The sequence below is a fragment of the Asterias rubens genome, chromosome 11 (genome assembly GCF_902459465.1).
Source record: "Asterias rubens chromosome 11, eAstRub1.3, whole genome shotgun sequence".
In the NCBI taxonomy this organism is placed as follows: domain Eukaryota; kingdom Metazoa; phylum Echinodermata; class Asteroidea; order Forcipulatida; family Asteriidae; genus Asterias; species Asterias rubens.
The window spans coordinates 3,445,713-3,469,074 of NC_047072.1; the positions used below are offsets into that span (position 1 = coordinate 3,445,713).

Below are 23,362 nucleotides of genomic sequence, written 5' to 3' on the forward strand. Positions count from 1 at the left end.
CCTGCTATTGAGATCTAGTGATTCCATAAAATTGCTTGCAAAGATATCATTGGATAAATGCAGTGACTAAAAGCCACATAGCTGGGTAGGTTTTGAATGGTCTGAGGTCACCTCGGGTGACCAAACGAAACACAGATATGGAAAGCTTTAATTACTTTCGGTCGTCTGTTTGTGTCCACTTCATGAGCCTCGAAGTGTGACGTCAGATGTTCAGGCTAGTTAATGACATAGCCTGAGACTGACCTCCAGCCGTCGTGTATCTTCACCTTTGACCTACATTCATTTCACATGCACGTATATAGACACAGCATGCAGACGACCGAAAGTAAGCTTTCCATATCTGTGTTTTGATTGGTCGTCTTAGGTGACCTCAGACCAATCAAACAAACACAGGTATACCGGTAGCTTTTAGTCACTGCATTTATCCAATGATATAATTGTAACCAATGAAATCACTGGATCTGAATAGCAAACACCTTTATATGTTTCACATAATCTGTTTTCCCATGCCCCCCCCCCCCCCCCCGCGTCGAAGTCTAGGGTTAAATAGTCGGCACAACAAGCCCAGAGCATCAGCGTGTGTGGCTGGAGATCGGTCCCCCGGAGAATCCCCTTGCCCCCCCCCCCCCCCCATTTGGCAAATTTGTTGATAATGCCCTCTTGTTAATCATCACCCAACAGCCCATTTTAATAGGGAACTTTCGATTCGGGACGGGAGAAGGAAGGGAACGGAGAGGGAGCGGAAAATCGATCTGCGCATGCACAAACTGTCTCCGTCCTGCAGCGTACGGTTTTGGGGTGAAATAACTTCCAGTCTGTAAGCACGACCGAGTAGTTTCATTTTGTACACGTTGTTTACGGTTGTTATAAACTGCACTGAATCGTGATCAGGTGGCCGTGTCACCGTCCGGTCCAAAGCTAGAACTCGAAGCAGCTTACAAATTAATCAGGACGGAAGCGTGATATGCACCCGGGCCGGACCGCCGTGTTCGGTTACTTTCCGTCCTGTACGCCCTACCATCCCGAATCGAATTCAACCTAATTCTATGACGGGGACAGAATCATAGGCGGACAGATTTACCTGGGACACCGGCCCCTGGAAAGTTTGCTTGTCCATGACTTATGTTTATGTTTATAAATAATGTATATGAATATTACATAAAAGACAAAGTAGGGTGCTTATACCGTTGCAGTAAGCTGCAATCATATTGCATTAACTTATTTACAAGTAACGTAGGTTATGTAACGTGTGTCAACGATCGAATAACTTATGAGAGTCAAATGTTTGACTCCCATAACCTAGGTCTGTTGTTTCTAATGTTTTAAATTTGTATCTACTTTTGGTTGCATTGTTGAATCTTTTTTTTATGTCAGTTATTTTTCGGGATAATAGTAGTTAGCCCATATTTTCGATGGTCTTTTTTTTTGCCTTTTAGTTTCTCATTGTTAGGCGCATTGAGGAATCTGTGAATCATAATGCGCCTTATAAAATGTTGTTTATTGTTATTATTATTATTCATGTTTGCTGTGCTGTTATAAGCTGTCGAGAAAGACTCATTGGGTCGTAAAGTCAGGCCATTCACTTTGTTTTAGCATTATACCATAGATTCATTTTGTTGGTTATATCAATTTGCAACACGTAATTGTATTTCTCATGTTGAGTGCAACTAGCATCCAGGGACTCAGAGCATTTCAGTCTAATAGACTTTGACATTCTGGAACTTGATAATAGGTTTGATACTAAAGTATGTTGGATTAATCGTGTGGGTTTGTTTGATTTATTCGTGTGGTTTTTTTTTATGAAGATGTAGTTTACATTTTTGGGGTGTGTTTTTAAGATAAAGTTTAATATTACAAAGTACCAAAGTACCTGTAGATAATACTTTATCGCTATGTACAGACGATAACAGTTCAAGCTTTTGTGTTCCAAATTTGAATAATGGATTATGAGTGTAGGCGGTACTTCGAGAGGCCACAGAGCAATCATTATTCCATTTCAACTATGCGATACCTTGTAATTAACTGTTATAATCGTTGTACACGGGGCACTCCCCGTTTTTAAAGGGAAGGCAAATTGCGTGACTTTGAACGACTTAATCCTATTCATGGGTAATAATGAGACACAATTTGAAAAGTCCAAAATTTTACCATGACGACCTAGACATGCCTTACATTATAATTGACATTTTTACCAAAATCATCATTTGATCATCTACATTACTATTGAAGGGAAAACAACCTACGTGGTCACCACACTGCTTGTAGATTAAATAATTACCGCAAAAAAAGTATATATATATACATATAGATTAATTACATGTCCAATAAAGACCATCACCTGTTTATGTATCTATAGATATATTAATAAGTGCCACGTTAAAGTTCAAGCAACGGCTGAAAACTCAAAGTGAAACAATTTTGAGAAATCGTTTTGTCTCTGGTAAAACGTAATTTTTTGCGATAAGTGAACGAATTCACAATATTGACGACTGGAAAGTAAAAACGGTGTTTTAATGTCATTCAAATTGTGCGTCTTTCAGAGACAAATTTGCTGCACGTACTTCTTTTCTTAATGCATAAGTGAATGATTGGATTAAAGGCCAACCAGAACTAACATTTCATTGACTTTTCATAAAGGTATGTTGTTTTTCACAATAGCTTCATCGTGGCCTAAACGTCAGAATATGATCTGCATAATGTCTTTTATATAACACCCAAGCAGATCCTTGCCATTTGATTGGAGGATTGTCCGTCACGTGATAGCAAATAAAAGTACCAATACACGCTGAGTCACTCACCGTGCTTTTTCGTTCCATCCGAAAAGTACCATTGCACGCTGCCAGCGTGCAATGGTACTTTTCGGATGGAACGAAAAAGCTGAGTAAAAACATCACTGCGTGCGCGTGTCTTTGGAAACGCAGCAGTGTTACTGCAAGGCATATTAGTAAAATTACTAGCATTCGGCTTCTACAATTAAAAATTGTAGGCCTACGCTTTGTTTGTTTTGAAAGTTGTATCTTTCAATCAAAATGACAAAGATCTACTTGGATGTTATATAAAACAAATAATGAATGTTTTTCATTCGTGCAATGGTGCGAAAATGTTCATTCGTTGAAAGCTGGAATGTTCCATTCAACTCGGCTCCGCCTCGTTGAATAGAACATTCCATCTTTCAACTCATGAACATATTCGCACCATTGCACTCATAAACATTCATTATGTGTATAACATTCTATAACGCACAATATACTCATTCTGCGTAACAACAAAATTCATTCTTATTATTTAAACAATCAAACCTGTTTATAAATCGAACAAATAATGCGTGTTTGTATAACGAACACAATTACTCTCATTTATTGGAAGATGGAATGTTTTATAAAATTCCGCTTCAAAAGGAAATATTCTCAAATTGCACTCATACAAATTCATTATATTGCAGAATGTTTTAAACTCGCTGATTACAAAGTTATATTTGCGGTTGCTTCCGGTATACGATGCATTTAAAACAATTAAGTTACCATGATACAATTAAGGGAACCTATAAAGTTCACGAATTATTTTTGATTACAAATATTCTGTCCTGGGGTGGATTTCACAAAGAGTTAGGACTAGTCTTATCTCGAGTTAGGACCAGTTACTCGTCCTAACTTAGGACTATCCATGCAATTTGTATCTCCTAGGACTAGTCCTAAGTTAGGACTAGTCCTAACTCTTTGTGAAATCCACCCCAGGATTACCACCATAACAACAACAACTTTATATTTAAATATTATCACAAAACGTTTTAGAGTACACGAACAAACTGTCTTGCAATCATTGTAACCTTTTCTGAAATACACGAAGCTGAATTGTAACAGGGGAGAGCTTCTTATACCATCTAGATCTTCTTGTCTATCTCCAATGTCGTTTCATACGCATGGTTATCCAATTCCTGCTGCATGTCAGCATCCTTCATGGTCATGGTTACCATGGCAATGTTGTCCTCGTTGTCTCCTCCTCCAAAACATCTTGGTCTGGACAGAACAAAACAACATTATTTGAAATAATTGAAGACAAAGTAAGTCTTATCTTAATAAAAGCACTTCAATTTCAATCTAAAGTCTTTCTCGTTAAACTTGTATAATTTGTGGTTAGATGATCCCCTCACCTCTTTCGAGGTTGTATCCTAAACTTTTGTGTGACCTCTGACAGTATGCATAATCATTGAAAGGTTGAATGATTCTAACCCCTCGGCTTCACCTCGTTGAATTGGTTATCTTTGTTTGACAAGGGTAATGCCGATTATTAGGTAGACCGTCCACATAGGGTCTGTGTCTGCCCGCAGCTCGCTGGAAAGCCGGCGTGTTGATCAGGAAGTCATTGGTTCCAATCCCGCTCTTAGTAAATTAGTCTTTGTTCAATGCAACATTATTTAAAATGTAACCAGTCAGTTCCCTTAGTATTTTCTACTTGATCATTTGCACTTCCTATTAGTACCAATCCTTCAACTTAAAACGATTTCAAAAGTTGAGCAAATTGCAAATAGCAAACCAGTGTTGTTTATTTGGATAGCTACGGCTACAGGCATAAACTACCCCGGAATGGGGTAGTTCTATGATCTCCCTCGCTTTGTGGCCATTGGATCGTTTCTCGTAATTACACTAAAACAAACAGATCGACTTGTCGCAAACTTACAATGTCCTGTCTTTTCTTTAACGACATTTACGAGAAATGCTTTAGAGCAAACCCGGACGGGTTAAGGTGGTGCAACAAACGCCTTAACAAATGTTGGGAGAAAACGCGATGAGAAATCTTTTGCTGAAACAACCCAATACAAGCTGAGAAATCACAAACGTGTATTACAATAACAACACAAACATGAACAGGGTATCGATTAAGTTGTTCCCTCCCTCTAGCTTAAAAGTCTGTTTTAAATACATTTGATCTGAATAGTAAATAGATGCATCATGACATTGAGCAGAACTTCGCCTATCACATCCTTTAAAGATCAAGCATCGATCATTATTGCAAAGAGCATCGTGGGGCATTAAATGAAGACCCTATTACAACACATCATCTGAACTTACTTTCCGAATGCTTCCCCTTCTTCCAGAGTCTCAGGGAGTTTCTTGTGGTTAGTCTCTGGGAGAAGCAATGCAAGCAGACCCGCCAGAATGGACAAAGAACCAAACAAGATAAATGGCAGAGGTTCCCATACAGTCTTCAACTGTAGAATATAGGGAGAGAGGATACCCGCAACACGGGCAGCAGTGGATGACAAACCCATCCCGGCACTCCTGTATCACAAAGGGGTTTAGGCAGTCATTCATTTATTGATTAATAATCAAAATATTATAAAACGTGAAACTCAAGATCATGTGTGTTAACATAATGAAACAATTATAAGTGCATGCCAAAGAAACAAGAAATATGCTTAAACAGAAAAAGAAGAATTCGGCCATAAAACATAAACCAGCCTTGCTTTGAATTAAGCGTTGGGACCTAGGCTCTAGAAATGAATTAATTTACCAACCTCTTTTAATCGACTAACTATTTTAATTGTGGACAAAGACAATTTTCAAATAAAAAAAGGTACCATTTCTTCATAATCATAATGCAGTCTAAGAAACGATTGACTTTTTCAAGACATAATTTTATTCTTTCTTTTGGTACACACTTATTGCAGTACGTGCTATATTGTTTACTTGTCATTAATATTCTGTATGAGTTTAATATTATTTTATGTTTTACTTTTTTTTTATCTGGACGCATTGATTCGGTGCAAAACAAAGGTAAACAAATATCCTGGATAAAAACGGTTGGTTCCCTCAAAATAATAGCTCGTTTTCATTGCATAATAATCCTAGAATAAACGATTCTAATTCATAAGGCGAAGTTTGCCTTGGGACTTTACCGACCATCCTGACAAACGAGAGAGATTTACGTGAGATAGCGCTTAAAACCAGCCAGCAATCTAATCCTCATATTTTACAAGTCAAGTTTCCGTTAACCTAAGGGTCACTGGTTTCTAATGGTGGGCACGTAATCTCTTTCGTCATGATGGTCGGTAGCATCCCAATAAATTTTCGCCTAATAAATTCAATAAACTTGTTTAATGTTAGGATCTAATGGGAGACTTTCTGGGACGATAGAGGGCAGCAGACTTACCGGGTAAATCCATTGTTCTCAGAATTATGCGCATGTTCAGAACTACGTAAACAATGGAAATTTACCCGGTATGTCTGCTGCCACCTAGCGTTGGAAAGTCTCCTATTGTTTACCACCATGACGTCACTACAGAGACCACGTGAGATGTCTAGAGTAACGGAAACTTGACTTATCGAATTAGAGAACCACTAAAGAGTTGAAAAACATAATAATTATGTTAATAACATATGTAACACAGTTTCATCAACATGATTCAGACAACTTTATTGGATCAATTTGTGTTCAGATTTATTTGTGGTTAATTATATTAATTTTGGTTTTTACCCATACACCGATGTGTGTTAGCACTGTATACTCAGTACTTTCCCGAGTCCTGTGAAAAAATATCACAGGCATGTTACTCGGGTAACATGCCTGTGATATTTTTTTTATTTATTTTTTAACAGGACTCGGGAAAGTACTGAGTATACAGTGCTAACACACATCGGTGTATGGGTAAAAACCAAAATTAATATTCTTTATCCCCGATGGTTAATTATAACTACACACAAAATTAAGAACCTTGTTTTATTACAATACGTTTCTTAAAGGGACACACCGGCTCACCGTTTACGCAATTTAGGGGTGTATAATCATAAATAATGTTTTTATAGATGGTTGCTGTAAAATAAATCATCATAATGTCACGAATTTAGCGAAAAATGATTTTAAAAACCCAAAGCGGTAAAAGGCCAGCGTATACGTGTTTCCAGCCGTTGCAACTGTCAGATTTTATATTATGGGAATAAAAGGGCAGTGACGAGTTAAAGCCGGCAGTGTCGTGGCCGTGTGATAAAGGCCCGAGCCGAGGTTAAAAGGCGTATATAGAAACTCGGTGAAAACTTATCCGTTTTCTGACGTCCCTGGCATGTTCATTTTTAAGAGATCAGTCAACCGGGGGATCGAGGTTGTTGGCTAACCCACACAAATGGTAACCGAAAGCCATCGTAGTAGAAGCGGCGTCTATTAATCAACTACGATTACCGACGATTACACCTGGACCAATGGCCGACCAGCGGGTTTCTACTTCGAAGTGGTTGCCGACAGTGCTGCGTTTTTATTGATCACAGAGATATATCTTACCACGATGTCACCACAACGCTGCTTTTACGAATGGCGTTCACACTACGTGATTTTGCCCCGCTTATTGTAGGCTACGACCCGGCTATACGATTATTTTAAACATGTTCAAAATAAACGTGGGGAGACAATGCGGCTTCCCGACATAGGAGATCCCACCCCGACAAAACCACGCCCATGGAGATCCTCCCACGTCTGGCCCATGATAGGCCCGCGATTGACCACGCTCTCGGCCACTTTTCCATCGTAGCAGAAGCGGTGTCTATGTATGACAGGTGTATAAACGACGGAGCAGGACAGATACACCCCCTCCGCAGCTGGTTGCATCGCACAATGACGGCTGCTGGCTGGTAATCGCTATCAAACGTGGAATCTGGGGGTGACGTCAGGATGTGAGGTAGAATTCGGGGTATAGAAATAATTGTTTCTTGGAACACTGTTTCAAAAGAACGAAACGCCAATGTTTGTAACTGCTTTACCTGTTGATACGTGATTCTTTTACCTGTACCTTTAGGGGCTCGATCATCTTCCAATATTCCATCTAACTTCACTTTCCAGCTTTACATACCTTACAGGTGTAGGGAATATCTCTCCTGACACGACGTAGATAGTCGCAAACGATGCTGTAATGCAAAACTTCCCAATCATGGCAATAACTGTCCTCACAATGCCCATTTCTGCATTTTAATCAAAGTAAATAAATCCAATACAGTTAGAAGCAACAAACAGCTGTTAATGAACAAAATACAAAAAAGTTACACGACTCTCAACCGTCACGGTCGTAGTTGTCTACGTGGTTGTTGTCTTTGTCGTCGTGGTAATCGTTGTCATAGTGGTTATGGTCATGTTCGTGGTCGAGGTTTTTTTCCTCATCACCATTGTCTTCGTGGTCATCGTGGTCGTCCTCAGCGTTGTTGTGTTGGTGTCGTTGTCGCTGTCCTTGTCGTTGAAGATTTTGTCACAGGATGGTTACTTGATGATATACAGGATAAGATTGACCATAGACAGTTTGGCAATGTTAAAGGTGTTTCCACCTCACACTACCTAACCCATTTAATGCATTATCTCTTTCAGGGAGCTGAGGAAAGTGGTAACCTGGGAACGGTGGTTCTTACCGATTTCTCCAAGGCTTTTGACCTTATCGACCATACCCTCCTTATTGAAAAGATCATTGGCCTTGGAGTTCGTGGATCCATCGTTCCCTGGATTTGCGACTTTCTCCATCTCAGACAACAATGTGTTAAGTACAACAATATTCTTTCTGACTATGTGTTTTTAAAGGGTGGTGTGCCTCAAGGTACAACATTGGGTCCAGTTGGGTTTCAGATTGTAATTAACGATGCTGTTCAGGGCTCAAAATCTCAGTACTGGAAATACGTTGATGACCTGACATTTGCTGAGAATCGTAATATTTCTGACCTGGCCATCTTCAGAATGACCTGTATTGCTTTCAAAAATGGTCTGATGAAAAATTACTCAGGCATAATCCCAGCAAGTGTCGGGCCCTCCAAGTAAGTTTCAGTAAAGCTCCTCCCCCAAAAACTTATCTTAAAATCGGTTCTGAATCTATTCAGACACTGAGGAGGCTAAAGTTCTTGGCATTGTACTTCAAAGCAATCTTAAATGGGATGCCCAAGTTAATGACATGATACGCAACAAAGCGAACAGACGTTTGTTTATGCTTAGAACATTGAAACGTTTTGGTTTTGACTGCAACGAATTCAAAATAGTTTATGAAGGGTATGTGCGATCTACACTTGAATACGCTGATGTAGTTTGGCATTCTGGTTTGACAAAAAAACAAAGTGACGACATTGAACAAATTCAAAAAAGAGCCTGTAGAACCATGGAGGAAGGAAGAGAAGGAGCTCGAACGAAGGGACTTCAAAAGTCGAACCTGCGGTACCGCGGTCGTTTAACAACACCTTGTAATCACCCACATACCTTTATACAGACAATGGGCGACCTGGCATAATGTGAGTTTGCGCGTGTGCACTTGGTTCTTCACTCAACTATGGTGTCGTATGTCGTATGGATATAATACAGAAAAACAACTTTTTTGAGACCTGATAAAAATTGTGTACACTTGTGCCCACCAAATCGAAAAACACAATTGAATACCTACCACCCTCGTGTGGTAAAACCCAAATTTTGAACCACCGCTTGTGACCGGAAAGTCACAAAAAATGTAAAAATGTGCCATGATGTTTCCGTGAAACACTACAAACGGTAAATGAAAACATGTATATTCACAATTCTTGTCTCCAATGATTCAACTTTACAAGCAGGCAAGAGCGCAGACTGGCGATACCACACGTTCTGTACAAAGAGATCAAATCCTGCTTGTTAATCGGCCGTCCAGCTGGAGGTCTCCTATCTTTTTCCACTGGCCAGACAGGGGCATTGTCAGAGTATTCTTTTGTTACTCTGCGGTTTTGCGGGTCGTTCGAGCTCCTTCTTTTCCTTCCTCCATGGTAGACCCATCTTAGGTCATTCATATCTGTCTTATACTGATGCCTTAGAATTGTGTAATCTTGTCTCTTTATCTAACCGAAGGGTGGACCACTGCCGTGGATTTGCGGAGGGTTTGCCTAAATCAGACCGAACCAGTGGTCTCCTTCCTCCATCCAGGTTGGAAAGTCATGGCAGATGCCTCCGAAGTGCCACCAACATATCCCAGCTCCGTGTCAAAACCAATCGTTTTCAAAATAGCCCAATTGCTGATTTCATTAATTTGATTAACACCCAATGATTATGTTTTTTCTCTTTCTCTGGTTGCATTTTGAATTGTTGTTAGTCTTATTGATTGTTTTCCTCAGCCAGTCCTATTTCCGTGTGTTTTTGATAGCGTGTTTTTATCCTGCCTTCTATTTGTTTTACGTATTTTTTGTGCTTTTTTGTATTATTGCAGTTCATCATTGTTTGTATTCAACCAGTCCTGTTCTTGTAATAATAATTATATCAATAATAATAATATGTGTTTTTTAATATCTTTTTATATTTATAATATTAATTATATCAATAATAATAATGTTTTTACTTTTTAATTATTGTAAATCATGTGCAATTTGGCCTGTGGGCCACGAAATGTGATTCCAATAAAATGAAATGAAATGAAAAAAAATGAAAACTAATAATTGTTTTCTTCTTATGTGCCAATGGAAACTAAATTTCTGTTTATTTATGATGCAGACAATAAAACATTCTAATTGTAATTGTTATTTTGGTTTCGAAATAGTATTTTTTTACCTAGGAAAGCAGTAATGACGCAAGCAATGCCTCCAATCAACATACTGCCGCTCAGGTTATATCTACGGCCGTACTGCAAGGCGAAGAGGCAGAAGATGAGAGACGGGAATTCCACTAAACCTGAGATTGCTGCTGCCACGTAGTCATCAACCCCGAGATCTGAGGTGCTCAAACCCAATCCATAGTACACCATGCTGTTCACTGCCCTGTTGTATAGGAGCGAATGTATACAGGGTCAAACTGACGAGAAACGTTTGTAAACGATGTCTGTTCAAAATCACAAGTGAAAGAAAGATTTCTTTGTGAAACACACAAGGTTTTATACGCATTTGTTGGCATCTTCTGATCTTACTAGAAGCTATACTTACCAGTTAAACATCATATTCAACGTCTTAATGCACATGTTTGGAGAAGCAAACAGACCAAATGCAGTTTGCTTGGCTGCCGAGTGCGTTTCAGCCTGGTAAAAATGAGACAGTTTGTACACTTCGATTAAGTTAAGACGGAAGCAAAATACACAATAAGTAAAGGCATATAGGATTTGAGGCATTGCATGGTGAGGTATCAAAGTATATTTGGTTTGCGGTAACACTATGTGTGTATCTAAATTGTTCTTAGGGAACTGTCTTGCTTTATTCTACTGCCGCGGAGTAGATAATCGGAGGTTTGGGAGACTTATCAGTTCTGAAAAGAACTGTCCTGTGCCCAATTTCATAGAGCTGCTTAACGGTAAGCAAATTTTTTCGCTTAACGTAGCAAAAATAATTGCTTAAAACCATTCGGATTCCATGCTAAACGTACACGAGCTTAAGCACGTAAACAATCTCCGCGCGGAGATTTTAGATCGTTTGCTTAAGCAAAACAGAAGAAGGCAGTGTATTTTGCACTGTGTGCATGGCCTAGGGCTGCTTAACGGTAAGCAAATATGTTGGCTTAACGTAGCAACAAAAATTGCTCAACCGTAAACCTATTTCACCAGCGGTTGCTAGCTTAAGCACGTAAACAAACTGCGCGCGCAACATTTTAGATCGTTTGCTTAAGCGAAAAAGAAGAAAAAATGGCGAAAATGACAAAATGGCGGGCGAAATAAATGCGGAGTGCACTCGAGTGGCGATAAAAAAAATTCATCACCTTCTGTGTCTGATATGTATTATTTGTAATGGTTCAAAGTACCCCTCGAAAGGTTTACACGCTTACTTGAAAGTAAACAAGAAGATAATACATTGTACAGCATGATTCTGAAGATTTTAGACACTCGTTTATTCGCTACACCTACCATACAAACGCACGTACAATCACCGCTGTGCCGGCACAATAACATCGTTTGCAATGAGTGTTGTACTATGCGCTGTGTGAATAGGGTGCTTAAGCAAAATAGAGGCTTTAAGGACCCTTTTTGTTTGCTTACCTATGTAAGCAAAAAACCTTGCTTAAGCAAGGGTATGAAATGAAAAATTTGCTAGTTGCGCCCGTTAAGCACAAAATCGACCGTTACGGGATGCAGCTCTTTGAAACTGGGCCCGGCGCTTAAACAGGGTGCTTAAGCAAAGGGGCTTTAAGGACCCTTTTTGCTTGCTTGCCTCGCCGTTTTAAGCAAAAAACCTTGCTTAAGCAAGGCTATGAAATGAAAAACTTGCTAGGTGCACCCGTTAAGCACAAAATCGACCGTTAAGCAGCTCTATGAAATTGGGCCCTGATTTTAACTATTGCGCCTTGTCTCTCAAGTGCTATGATTCGAGCCTGATCCCAATCTATGACATGGTCTAAATCGGTGGAGTGTTTGACAATGGTTGATTTGTCATATTCCCCTCTGCGGCCGTGTGCTTTATGTTCTTTTAGCCTGGTAGTTAGGTCTCTACCGGTCTTGCCAATGTACACTTTACCACAAGTACAAGGAATTCGATAGACCCCTGCCTGACTGCTAGAGTCATGCTTGTCTTTATGAGTGTGTAGATTCGTTTCCAACTTGTTGCGAGTTCGGTAGTAGACCTTGATTTCTGCCTCAAGGAGGATCCGTTGAATTTTGTGTGAGGTATGGAAGGACCGCAATGGGCATGATTGTGCAGACTGAGAGTTGTGTTTTGAAAGGGACTCTCGTTTGTTTGGTCTTTACCCATTCTCTTTTAGCACTGTGTTAAGGTGCTCCAGTTCAGTAGGTAAATGTTCCTTGTCACAAATAATGTGTGCCCTTTGAAGTAGGGTTCGGTTCACTGAGGCTTTCACAGAAGGAAGATGGAATGACCGAGCGTTGAGGTAGCGGTCTGTATGGGTGGGTTTTCTGTACACGGAGTGTGCTAGAGAACGATCAGTCCTCTTGGAAATGAGTACATCAAGGAAAGGTAATGAATCGGATGTCTCAGTTTCCATGGTGAACTGAATGTTCGGATGCTGGCGGTTAATATGACTAAGGAAGTCATCAAGGTTTTCCAATCCATGTGACCAAATGATGAACGTGTCATCCACATATCGGAGCCAAAGCTTGGGTTTGAGTCGAGCGGTATACCCAGGGCTTTCTGTTCAAAATCTTCCACGAAAATGTTCGCTAACCTGAGGAAATAGGAGACCCCATGGGAGTTCCCTTTTGTTGGTTTTTTCTTGCATGCAGTTTAATAAGTGGGTTTGTTCCTTTACATGCAGTTATGAGGGTTAGTTCTTATAACTGCAGTTATACTGGTTGGTTCTCACATGGAATTTGTGTTGTTGGTTCTAACCTGCAGTTTTGTAGTTTGTCATTTCCTACAGATTTGGTGGTTAGTTATTATTACCTACGGTTTTAATGTTTGTTAGTTCTTTCTTCCAGTTTTGTTGGTTGGTTGTAACATGCAGTTTCATTGGTTCATTCTTACCTGTGCAGCTCTGATATTTGCATTGGTAAACACATCTTCTGGAAAATCCCTTTTATTCGATTTTGCCAGTTTTCTGAGCGTAGTTTCAGCTTGTCGATACCGTCCTTTAGATATCTGCCAACGAGCTGATTCCGGGAAGTAACTATTTGAGAAAGATTTAAAGAACGATGAATCAATGCAGGGACAGCACGGAGGTATAGGTGGGTATTTTTAATTAGTCAACAGAAAGTGATTAAGCTCTTTCTTAATGAAGGCTGCCACCAGACGATCTTTCACGGATGTATTCAAATACAAATATAGTGTGTTGTTAATGCTGTTTCGGTTGAAGTTTAGAAAACGTGACAGGTACAATATAAGTGGTACAATGTTGCTTTCTTGGTGGTTATAATGATCACTGACTGTCCTCGAGCCTCTTAGAGGGTAGTACAAGGCCTGGGTTATACTCACAAGTATAGAAGCAGATACAGAATTGTTGGAACAGCTATCAGAAGCTGCAAAGGTCTCCAAGTCGGAACAAAGTAGGCAATCAACGGAAGGATTGACAAACCAATGGAGGGAAATATCTGAACAGAGATACCGACCAAGACACGTTTGTTCGGACCAATGAATTCACATGCTGTGGGTGGAAAGGGTGTCAAGCATAATTTATACATGTATCACAAATTGTTATGAAGAAAAGAGACGGAAGCCGACCAAGGGCCAGGTGAAATATTTTGTACATGAGCGCGAATATTTTTTTCGTACCATTTATCTGGCGGCCACCACTTATTATCTAGAGCATGAAGCAGGATCAAAGTGAAGCAAGTCAATGTATTACAAAGAGAGCACGCACTTAAAATCCGCTAAATAAAGAAAGTGAGTTTCCTTCCTCCATTGTGGTACAGACAATTATATTGCGGATATTCATGGAACATTACAGAATTCTAAGAAAAAAAATCGTTTGTCAGTTTGTGTATATGGTGGACTACAAAGTGTTTACACTGCTAGCAACTGTTTCGTTAGAAAACAGAACATTCTGTAATGTTCCTTTAAAGTCACCTTGAAGTGGTATTTTGGCAAAATTTGTGTTTTGATGAGTGGAATGTAACAAAAAACGTACAAACTCATGACTTGGACTTGCATGTATATTTGCACGTGTGTTTACTCTACGTATCAAGGCAAAGTCTGCCTCGATTGACGTCACAAAAGGGGTAGGCGGAGTCAACCCCCAAACAACTTTAACTGTTTTTTAAACGTATAAATCGTGACAAACAATTACTTTAAAAAAATATGTTGTTGTTACTAAACATTATACTCTTATGTTTGCAAAAATAAAAATTATATTTCCAGGTGACTTTAAGTGGCAGCCGCCAAATATATGGTACAAAAACATTCTGGCGCTCATAGACAAATTATCTTTACCAATTAATAAATGAATTCATTAATACATGGTTAAATATATGAACATGCTCCTTGCAATACTGTAATTGTGTAACACCGTTTAAAAACAAATTGCATATTTTTCAGCTTAACAGCTTTATGAAGATTAGCAAAGAAAAAGAACTGATCTTCAGTGCCGACAGCCGACAAACTGGTTTCTGTTTACACTTTTGCACTTGCCAAGGCACTGACCTGTCAACTTCCTTTTTCTGTTTTTCTGTTCATTTTTGGGTTGCAAGGGGGTTAATTTTATAGGCTAATGTTTAACGTAACCATGACATGTGCTGCAGAGTATAAACCATAAATATCGGATTGACTGATACAAATTATAAAGGCCCTGTCACACCATGGCGTATCGCCTGAACGTATGCCAACGTATGCACAAAATAGTTCGAAAATTGTCAAAGTCCAAGACCGTCCAACTTCCAAACGAATTGCATCGAAAAAGTCGACATCGGTGTTGGAAAGGCTGTATACATAGCGTATTGATAGCGTTTTACTAACTAATAACAAAGTTATGACAGCGTATCACAGCATATGCAAGCATATGAGTAACGTAACGTATGCCTAAAGCCAAAGCAGTGAGATATAAACGAAATATTGTTCGTGGATTTTTAAAGTGGTAATACCTTACAGTAGAAATAGTCACCGACGTATATCAACGTATACCAACCTACGAGTAACGTTCCTCTAACGTATGCCAGCGTATGTCAACGTATGTCAACGTATGTCTAACGTACCATGAACTTACGGGGAACTTATGCAGAACGTATGAAGCACACGTTCAGTTCGCCGAGAAATTTTGAACATGCTCAAAATAATTCGCAGGCTCGACGTGTTCAAAATTTTAACAGCGTATCACAGCGTGCTCTTAACGTAAACGACATATCCCCAACTTACCCCAAACTTATATCAGCGTACACCAACGTATTTTCAATATTTCGCATACGTTGGCTTACGTTTAGCCGATACGCCATGGTGTGACAGGGCCTTAACTCTTGCGTTGAGGGAAACGAACAAGGGACGGTAGTATTGTGGGTATTTGCTTTCCTAAATCCAGCGCGTTATAATAGTGAACGTACCTAGGACGTATGCCACAAGATACGATCCAATCCCGCCAGCAGCTACAAAGAATCTCAGCAGCATGTAAGCAAAGAAATTGGGTGAAAACGTGTTGCCAATAGACGCTAACATGAACAAAATAGTTGATATGAAGACGGTAGGTTTACGTCCAAGCCTGTTATGGAGAAACAAAAACAAAACAAAAGCAATATTCAATATTCAGAACTATTTATCGGATTCTGAAAATCGATTAATTTTGCACCAGTCATTAATCGTCGTTTAGTCAGTTATTTATTTTATGCACATGTTATTGGAATAGATTTACTCTTTTGTTGGTCAAAATAATGGTGCTCTTTTGTGGGTCAAATTATTTTTTTTTCTCGCTTGTTGGTCAATATATTTGTGTTCATTTCTTTGTCAAAATATTTGTGCTCATCTGTTGTTCAAATTATCGTTGCTCTTTAATTATCGTTTTTTTTTTTTTTTAATCAGTGTAGGCTCAGATATTGACTGTCCAAACTGCCCAGTTTTACACAGATAGGGCCACCCACATTAGTGGTATGTAGCCTATATCAACCACCAGTTTATGGTCATATAAAATAACCACTGCTTGTTTCAAATATAGCTGTTACCCATGTAGGTCCGAGAATTCAAGGCATGGGTAGAGTTAATCATTTGGATTCTGTTTTTCGGTTTACTTTTATATGGACTAAACCAATAATAGGTTAAGCTTGCTCTAAAAGGGGTTTAACAAGCTTCAGTGTTGGTTGAACACGTTTAAACCAATGGGGTAGATCAGGAGACCATTAATTGGTCTAAATGTACAATGTGTTAACAAACGGGTTCAAAATCCACCCAATATTGGTCGAGCTTATCCCCAAAACAAAGGTTAACAACCAATCTCAATGTTGGGCAATGGAGAACAAGATACCATCTGTTGAACTTAAGGTAAAAAACAAGTATATTTTACCACGTATTGGTTAAGAGTTTTTTAAATGACCAATTTACTAGGGAAGTTTTGCTAGTTACAATATAGATTAACAAACAACTGGTACTTCGAAACTGACCACTCAACTCAACATATATTTCTCACATCGACCAGAGTGTGCATGTTTATTATTTTCTGATTAAGTAAAAGGGCCTCACTAAAATATTGTTTTTAAGTGTTAATTTCTTTTTTCTTTTTTTATTGAATTGTTGCCTTTTTTTTACTTGAAAAAAACCCATTATCTTTTATATAGGGTGCGTTCGTTTAGCTCCCCTGGGTCGACCACGCGGTGCTCACTCGGGTGAGCCCCTGACAAGAGCTAATCGAACGATCACACTCGCCCTCTCGTGGTAATAGGGACTTTTCGTTTTCGGCGACGGATGGTTCTGCGACGGTTGTTCAGCTAAACGTTGTCGTTTTCAGCACAACGAAGATTCATCCCAAGTACTGTCGTAGAAATTGAGGGACGACCGTCCTCAAAGCCGACGCATGCGCACATGACGCCAAATGTCATCTTCACCGTCGCAGAACCATCCGTCGTTGAAAACGAAAAGTCCCTACTGGCATGCACCTCAGGGAACCCCAAGTGACCCACTCCACAAGCAGGGCACTGGGGCTGACCCGGGTGAGCCCCGCCAAAGCTGTTCGAACGTACCGGGGCAGACCAGGGTCGACCCAGTGAAGCTTAACGAACGCACCCATAGATACTAATGTTACTGTGTTTGAACTTTGACCGTTTCTGCTCGCTGACTTACCAATCCGCAACTGAGCCAAAGAAAAAAGAGCCGAAGAGAAGACCAGCGAAGTAGACGGATTGCAGGAAGCTGGATGCAGTCTGAGCGTCACATACAAGCTCGAACTATCGATAAAAAAATTGTGAAAATGCTTTTAAAACAATTCATTGGTTGAAATATGCTTTGGTTATGCTTATGGTCCCATTAATGTTAAGGACAGGAGAGACTGTAGTGTTATATACCGTATTGAATGTGACGTCACACGGCTTAAATATCTGACCTACAAGATGGCGACTTTTCATTGCAAAAAGGGGTTATTCAATACGGTCTATAGTCAGCCTCGTTACCATGGGCAGCGCGCCGTATCGATACAAGGCATGCTGGGAAAAATGGCGCGGTGAGATCGATCACCCCTGAGAACGAGGTTGGTCTATAGTGGCCTCATCATTGCACCCTAGGTTCTTATTGGGTGCGTTCGTTCAGCTTCCCTGGGTCATCCCCGGTCTGCCCCGGTGCGTTCGAATAGCTTTTGAGGTCATTCCAGGGGCTCACCCAGGTTAGCCCCCCCCCCCCCCCCCGCTCTGCTGGTGGAGTGGGTCACTGCACTTGGGGGCTTGCCCCAGGTAAACGACGTCACTACGAGAGCGGTGAGTGGTCGTTCGTTTAGCTCTTGTCAGGGGCTTACCCGAGTGAGCACCGCGGGGTAGACACAGGGAAGCTAAACAAACGCACCCATTGAGTCATCAATCAGGCCTCATCAGTGCCCCATGGGTCCTTTTGAGTCATCAATCAGTCATAATCAATGCACACTGGGTCCTTAATGAGTGATCAATCAGGCCTCATCAGTGCACACTGGGTCCTTATTGAGTCATCAGTCAGGCCTCAGCAGTGCTTCCTGGGTCCTTATTGGGTCATCAGTCAGGCCTCATCCGTGCTTCCTGGGTCCTTATTATTGGGTCATCAATCAGACCTCATCAATGCACCCTGGGTCCTTATTGAGTCATCAATCAGGCCTCATCAGTGCATCCTGGGTCCTTATTGAATCATCAATCAGGCCTCATCAGTGCACCCTGTGTCCTTATTGAGCCATCAATCAGTCCTATGCAATGCACCTTGGGTCCTTAATGAGGCCTCATCAGTGCATCCTGGGTCCTTATTGAGTCATCAATCAGACCTCATCATTGCGCCCTGGGTCCTTATTTAGTCATCAATCAGACCACCTCATCAGTGCTTCCTGGGTCCTTATTGGGTCATCAATCAGGCCTCATCAATGCACCCTGGGTCCTTATTGAGTCATCAATCAGACCTCATCATTGTGCCCTGGGTCCGGCCCTATTGAGTCATCAATCAGGCATCATCATTGCGCCCTGGGTCCTTATTGAGTCATCAATCAGGCATCATCATTGTGCCCTGGGTCCTTATTGGGTCATCAATCAGGCATCATCATCGCGCCCTGGGTCCTTAATTAGGCCTCATCAGTGCATCCTGGGTCCTTATTGAGTCATCAATCAGACCTCTTCATTGCGCCCTGGGTCCTTATTGAGTCATCAATCAGACCACCTCATCAGTGCTTCCTGGGTCCTTATTGGGTCATCAATCAGGCCTCATCAGTGCACCCTGGGTCCTTATTGAGTCATCAATCAGGCATCATCATTGTGCCCTGGGTCCTTATTGGGTCATCAATCAGGCATCATCATTGTGCCCTGGGTCCTTTTTGAGCCATCAATCAGACCTCATCATTGCGCCCTTGGTCCTTATTGAGTCATCAATCAGACCTCATCTGGGTCCTTTTGAGTCATCAATCAGACCTCATCATTGTGCCCTGGGTCCTTATTGAGTCATCAATCAGACCTCATCATTGCGCCCTTGGTCCTTATTGAGTCATCAATCAGACCTCATCATTGTTCCCTGGGTCCTTTTGAGTCATCAATCAGACCTCATCATTGTGCCCTGGGTCCTTATTGAGTCATCAATCAGACCTCATCATTGCGCCATTGGTCCTTATTGAGTCATCAGACAGACCTCATCATTATTCCCTGGGTCCTTTTGAGTCATCAATCTGACCTCATCATTGCGCCCTGGGTCCTTATCGAGTTATCAATCAGGCCTCATCATTATGCCATAGGTCCCCCATATTGAGCTATCAAGCAGACCTTATTATTGCCCTCATGATCCTTAGGAGTCCGGTCTGGACAGCAGTGGGTCTGTCAGAAGAACTGTCAGAATAACTAAATTTGTATGATCAATACTTACATCAAATTGTTGTCAACAATTTAAACAAAGGTATATTTTGTTGATAAATCAAATGACTCACCTCGCTTATGATAGTAGTCTTATACTGCGTAGTGTCAAACACCCAACCATTGGAGCAGTCTATAATTTTGTTGGTATAGTCAGTTGCATTCATTCCAGGTTTGAATTCTAGCTTCCGTACATCGTACATGTGACACCTATCGTAGTCTTTCTCCCCCGTCTCCTTGTTGGTCACAATGAGCGGGATAGACGCGTTCCTCTTTGCTTTAAGACACTCCCAGTCATCGAACTGACCGGTCGTGCAATTGGCCTTATCCCAGTGGGCCACCCGACACCAGTGGTCAGTATCTGCGGCCATAAAGACTTGTCCGAGAGTATTCATGGCTGTCATGATGCCGATCAGCGAAACCAAAAAACACAAAATTTTCTGCCATTTTCCAAACTCGCCAACAGTGAACAGTATGTCATCAAACTTGAGGGCTGATGACTTTTGAGCATTGGTGTCCGTCTGCTCCTTCGACATGATGAATGCCTACTGTTATACTTTACACATCAATGGCGGATAATGCTAACACAAATCAAAGTTTCTAACAACTGAATCTATTCCGTGATACCCAAATTTCCTCCTAAACATTTGGTGCTATGCTAATTATGTGGACATTGGCCCGAGATAACGTGTTTTAAAGAGTCTACCCGTTCCAATTTGATAATTTGAAATTTCTATTAGATAAGTACTAATGTATTTCTAAGTTATCTTAACATGACTGTAAAGGGGTGTGTTCTGACAGCAACTCGCCAAAATGACGACTGTTTTAATCCAGACTGGGGCTACTTGGCAGAGGATCTTGGCTACGAACGTGCCGTACCAATTGAAGATAGCGAAGAGAGATCGCTTTATTACCCTCAGTTGTTTTAACTTTTATGTAACAGCATCACTCTCGTGCTGGAAGGGACATACATAATTATAACTGTTCCTTCAACCATTTGAGCTTTGGCTTTGTAGTAGAACCAACGGAAAACATGGAAAAATAAATGAACTATATTTGTAATTGCAAAACTATAATAAAAAAAATTATGCAAATGAATGGATCGGTCAGTGAATTAAAACGGTAATTACTATTATTATGAACTGTTTTTAATTGTTTTTTTTTGTTTTCTCTCTCTTTTTTTTTCTAAGCGCCACCCTGTGTGATGGTCAGACTGCGAACTAAAAACACAACTGCCCTAATTAAATTGCAATACAGCCATTATCAAACAACTTGTAAAAGTTCAATAGTTGAATCCAATGTGATTCTCTATGCCTGCGGTGTGTGTTATCACATTACGAGTGTCGTTGGTTCGAATACCACTCTAGTCAATATTTCTTTGTTCAACCCCAAAATCATATCTCATCTGGATCGAAGTTTGCCAACCTGACCGTTGTGGGTGGTTACAATAGTGCATCGTTCAAGTATAGTCAGATCAGATTAAATACTAATTACAAAAGTACTCGATCTTTGCTTTTACCTTTTGTAGTTTATTAAAGGGACTTGTTCATTTATCAAGATCAGCCATGAAATAAAGGTCAATTTTCAACGCATAATATGGTTGTAAATGTTTACATTGACATTTTTGAAACCTTAGTTAAATTTTTTAACTAAGGTTTGAAAAATATTGTTTTCGTTTTAATTACAAATTGAAGAGTAGGACCTGACCCGAGAGGGCGCTGTTCGTGACGTCAATCGAGGCGTGATATTTGAAGAGAAAATTGGTAGTCTGGTCCCTAGTCTAGTCTGGGTACCTGATCGGCATTATGCATATGCTGTGTGGTGTGTAGGACCTGCGTTTTCAGCAGGGTCTCGATGAACATGGCACATCACAACAAATTTAGACAAGAGTTTACTTAAGTAATTATATACAAATAATACGTACGTTGAAACTTGAATACTAGTGGCTTTTACAAAAGCAAGCCACTATTAATCAAATAGTAATCTCTACAAATCGCGTTTTGACGGAGCAAATCGACCAAGGAGAATGAAACTCAATCTAGCAGATGATAATTTTGTTGTGAAAATTAGAGGTTGGATGATGTTTCTTTGACTCATTTGACTCACTCCCTCTTGAGTCGTCTGATTGGCTTATGAGACATGGGATTTCACAAAGGCAGTCCTATTAAACTTAGGACTAGTCCTAGGCAATGCTAAGAGATAGGACCAGTCCTAAGTTAGGACCAGTAACTCATCCTAACTTAGGACTGGGCCTATCTCTTGGCATTGCCTAGGACTAGTCCTAAGTTAGGACTGCCTTTGTGAAATCCACCCCGGGTTCAAACAGTTTTAACAAAAGCAAGCCACTATTAATCAAAATAGTAATCTCTACAAATCGCGTTTTGACGGTACGGTGCAAATCGACCAAGTTGAGCATCCTGAACAACTTTCCTGTGTGGAGACATGAAATTTGCAAAAGTTTGGGAATTGCATTTTTTTTTTTCAAAAGTCAAAACTTAACAAAAGATGGTCGACTACAGCCAAACTAAAATAGTGGCGGAGTTCAAAGTTGCACCAGCACACTCAGGTGGGGTAACCGCACGAAGTAACTGCGCTAATTCGGCTTTTTGCGGTGTGTAAAAGTTTATTCCCTGGGCAGGGAAAAATTAAAAGCGGTCAGTTTGGATTCAATAACTCGACTCCGGATATCGCTTTTTGACGGTGCGAATCGACCAAATTGTGCATCCTGAACAACTTTCCTGTGTGGAGACATGCGAAATTCGCAAAACTTTGAGAATTACAACTTTTTTTGGTGCAAAAGTGACGTCATAATTTGACGAAAATATCGTCGATTACAGCCAAAATATAATAGTGGCAGAGTTCAAATTTGCACAAGCACACTCAGGTGGGGTAACCGCTCGAAGTAATCGCGCTAATTCGGTTTTTCGCGGTGGCTCGAAAATTAACAAGTTTGTTCGCAGGGCGGGCAGGGAAAAAGGAAAAGCGGCCATTTTGAATTCATACTCAGCTTTGGAAAATCGCGTTTTTACGGTGCAAATCGACCAAGTTGGGCATCCTGAACAAATTTCCTGCGTCGAGACATACAAAATTCGCAAAACTTTGGGGTTCGGAATACACAACTTTTTGGTGCAAAAGTGACGTCATAATGCAAATCGACCAAGTTGAGCATCCTGAACAACTTTCCTGTGTGAAGACATGCAAATACAACTTTACGCACGGATACATAGCAACCACATCACATGATCTATCTAGTGACTAAGGAGAATGAAACTCAATCTAGCAGATGATAATTTTGTTGTGAAAATTAGAGGTTGGATGATGTTTCTTTGACCCATTTGACTCACTCCCTCTTGAGTCGTCCGATTGGCTTATGAGACCAGGGATTTCACAAAGGCAGTCCTATTAAACTTAGGACTAGTCCTAGGCAATGCTAAGAGATAGGACCAGCATTGCCTAGGACTAGTCCTAAGTTAGGACTACCTTTGTGAAATCCACCCCGGGTTCGATAAGGGGAGTCGGGTATGGGTGCGTTCGTTTAGCTTCCCTGGGTCGACC

General features: G+C 40.5%; 1 protein-coding gene across 1 annotated transcript; it reads right to left on the reverse strand.

The window, feature by feature from the left end:
- Nucleotides 1–3,718: 3,718 nt before the first annotated feature.
- On the reverse strand, nucleotides 3,719–20,410 carry LOC117296667 (organic cation transporter protein-like). The gene is made up of 10 exons (XM_033779696.1): nucleotides 19,882–20,410; nucleotides 17,589–17,692; nucleotides 15,866–16,020; nucleotides 13,812–13,980; nucleotides 13,365–13,506; nucleotides 10,887–10,978; nucleotides 10,519–10,724; nucleotides 7,838–7,946; nucleotides 5,070–5,279; nucleotides 3,719–4,016 (listed from the first exon to the last, which is right to left on the reverse strand). The coding sequence occupies exons 1-10, from the start codon at nucleotides 20,341–20,343 to the stop codon at nucleotides 3,881–3,883; spliced, it is 1,785 nt and encodes a 594-aa protein (XP_033635587.1). The 5' UTR covers nucleotides 20,344–20,410; the 3' UTR covers nucleotides 3,719–3,880.
- Nucleotides 20,411–23,362: the final 2,952 nt, after the last annotated feature.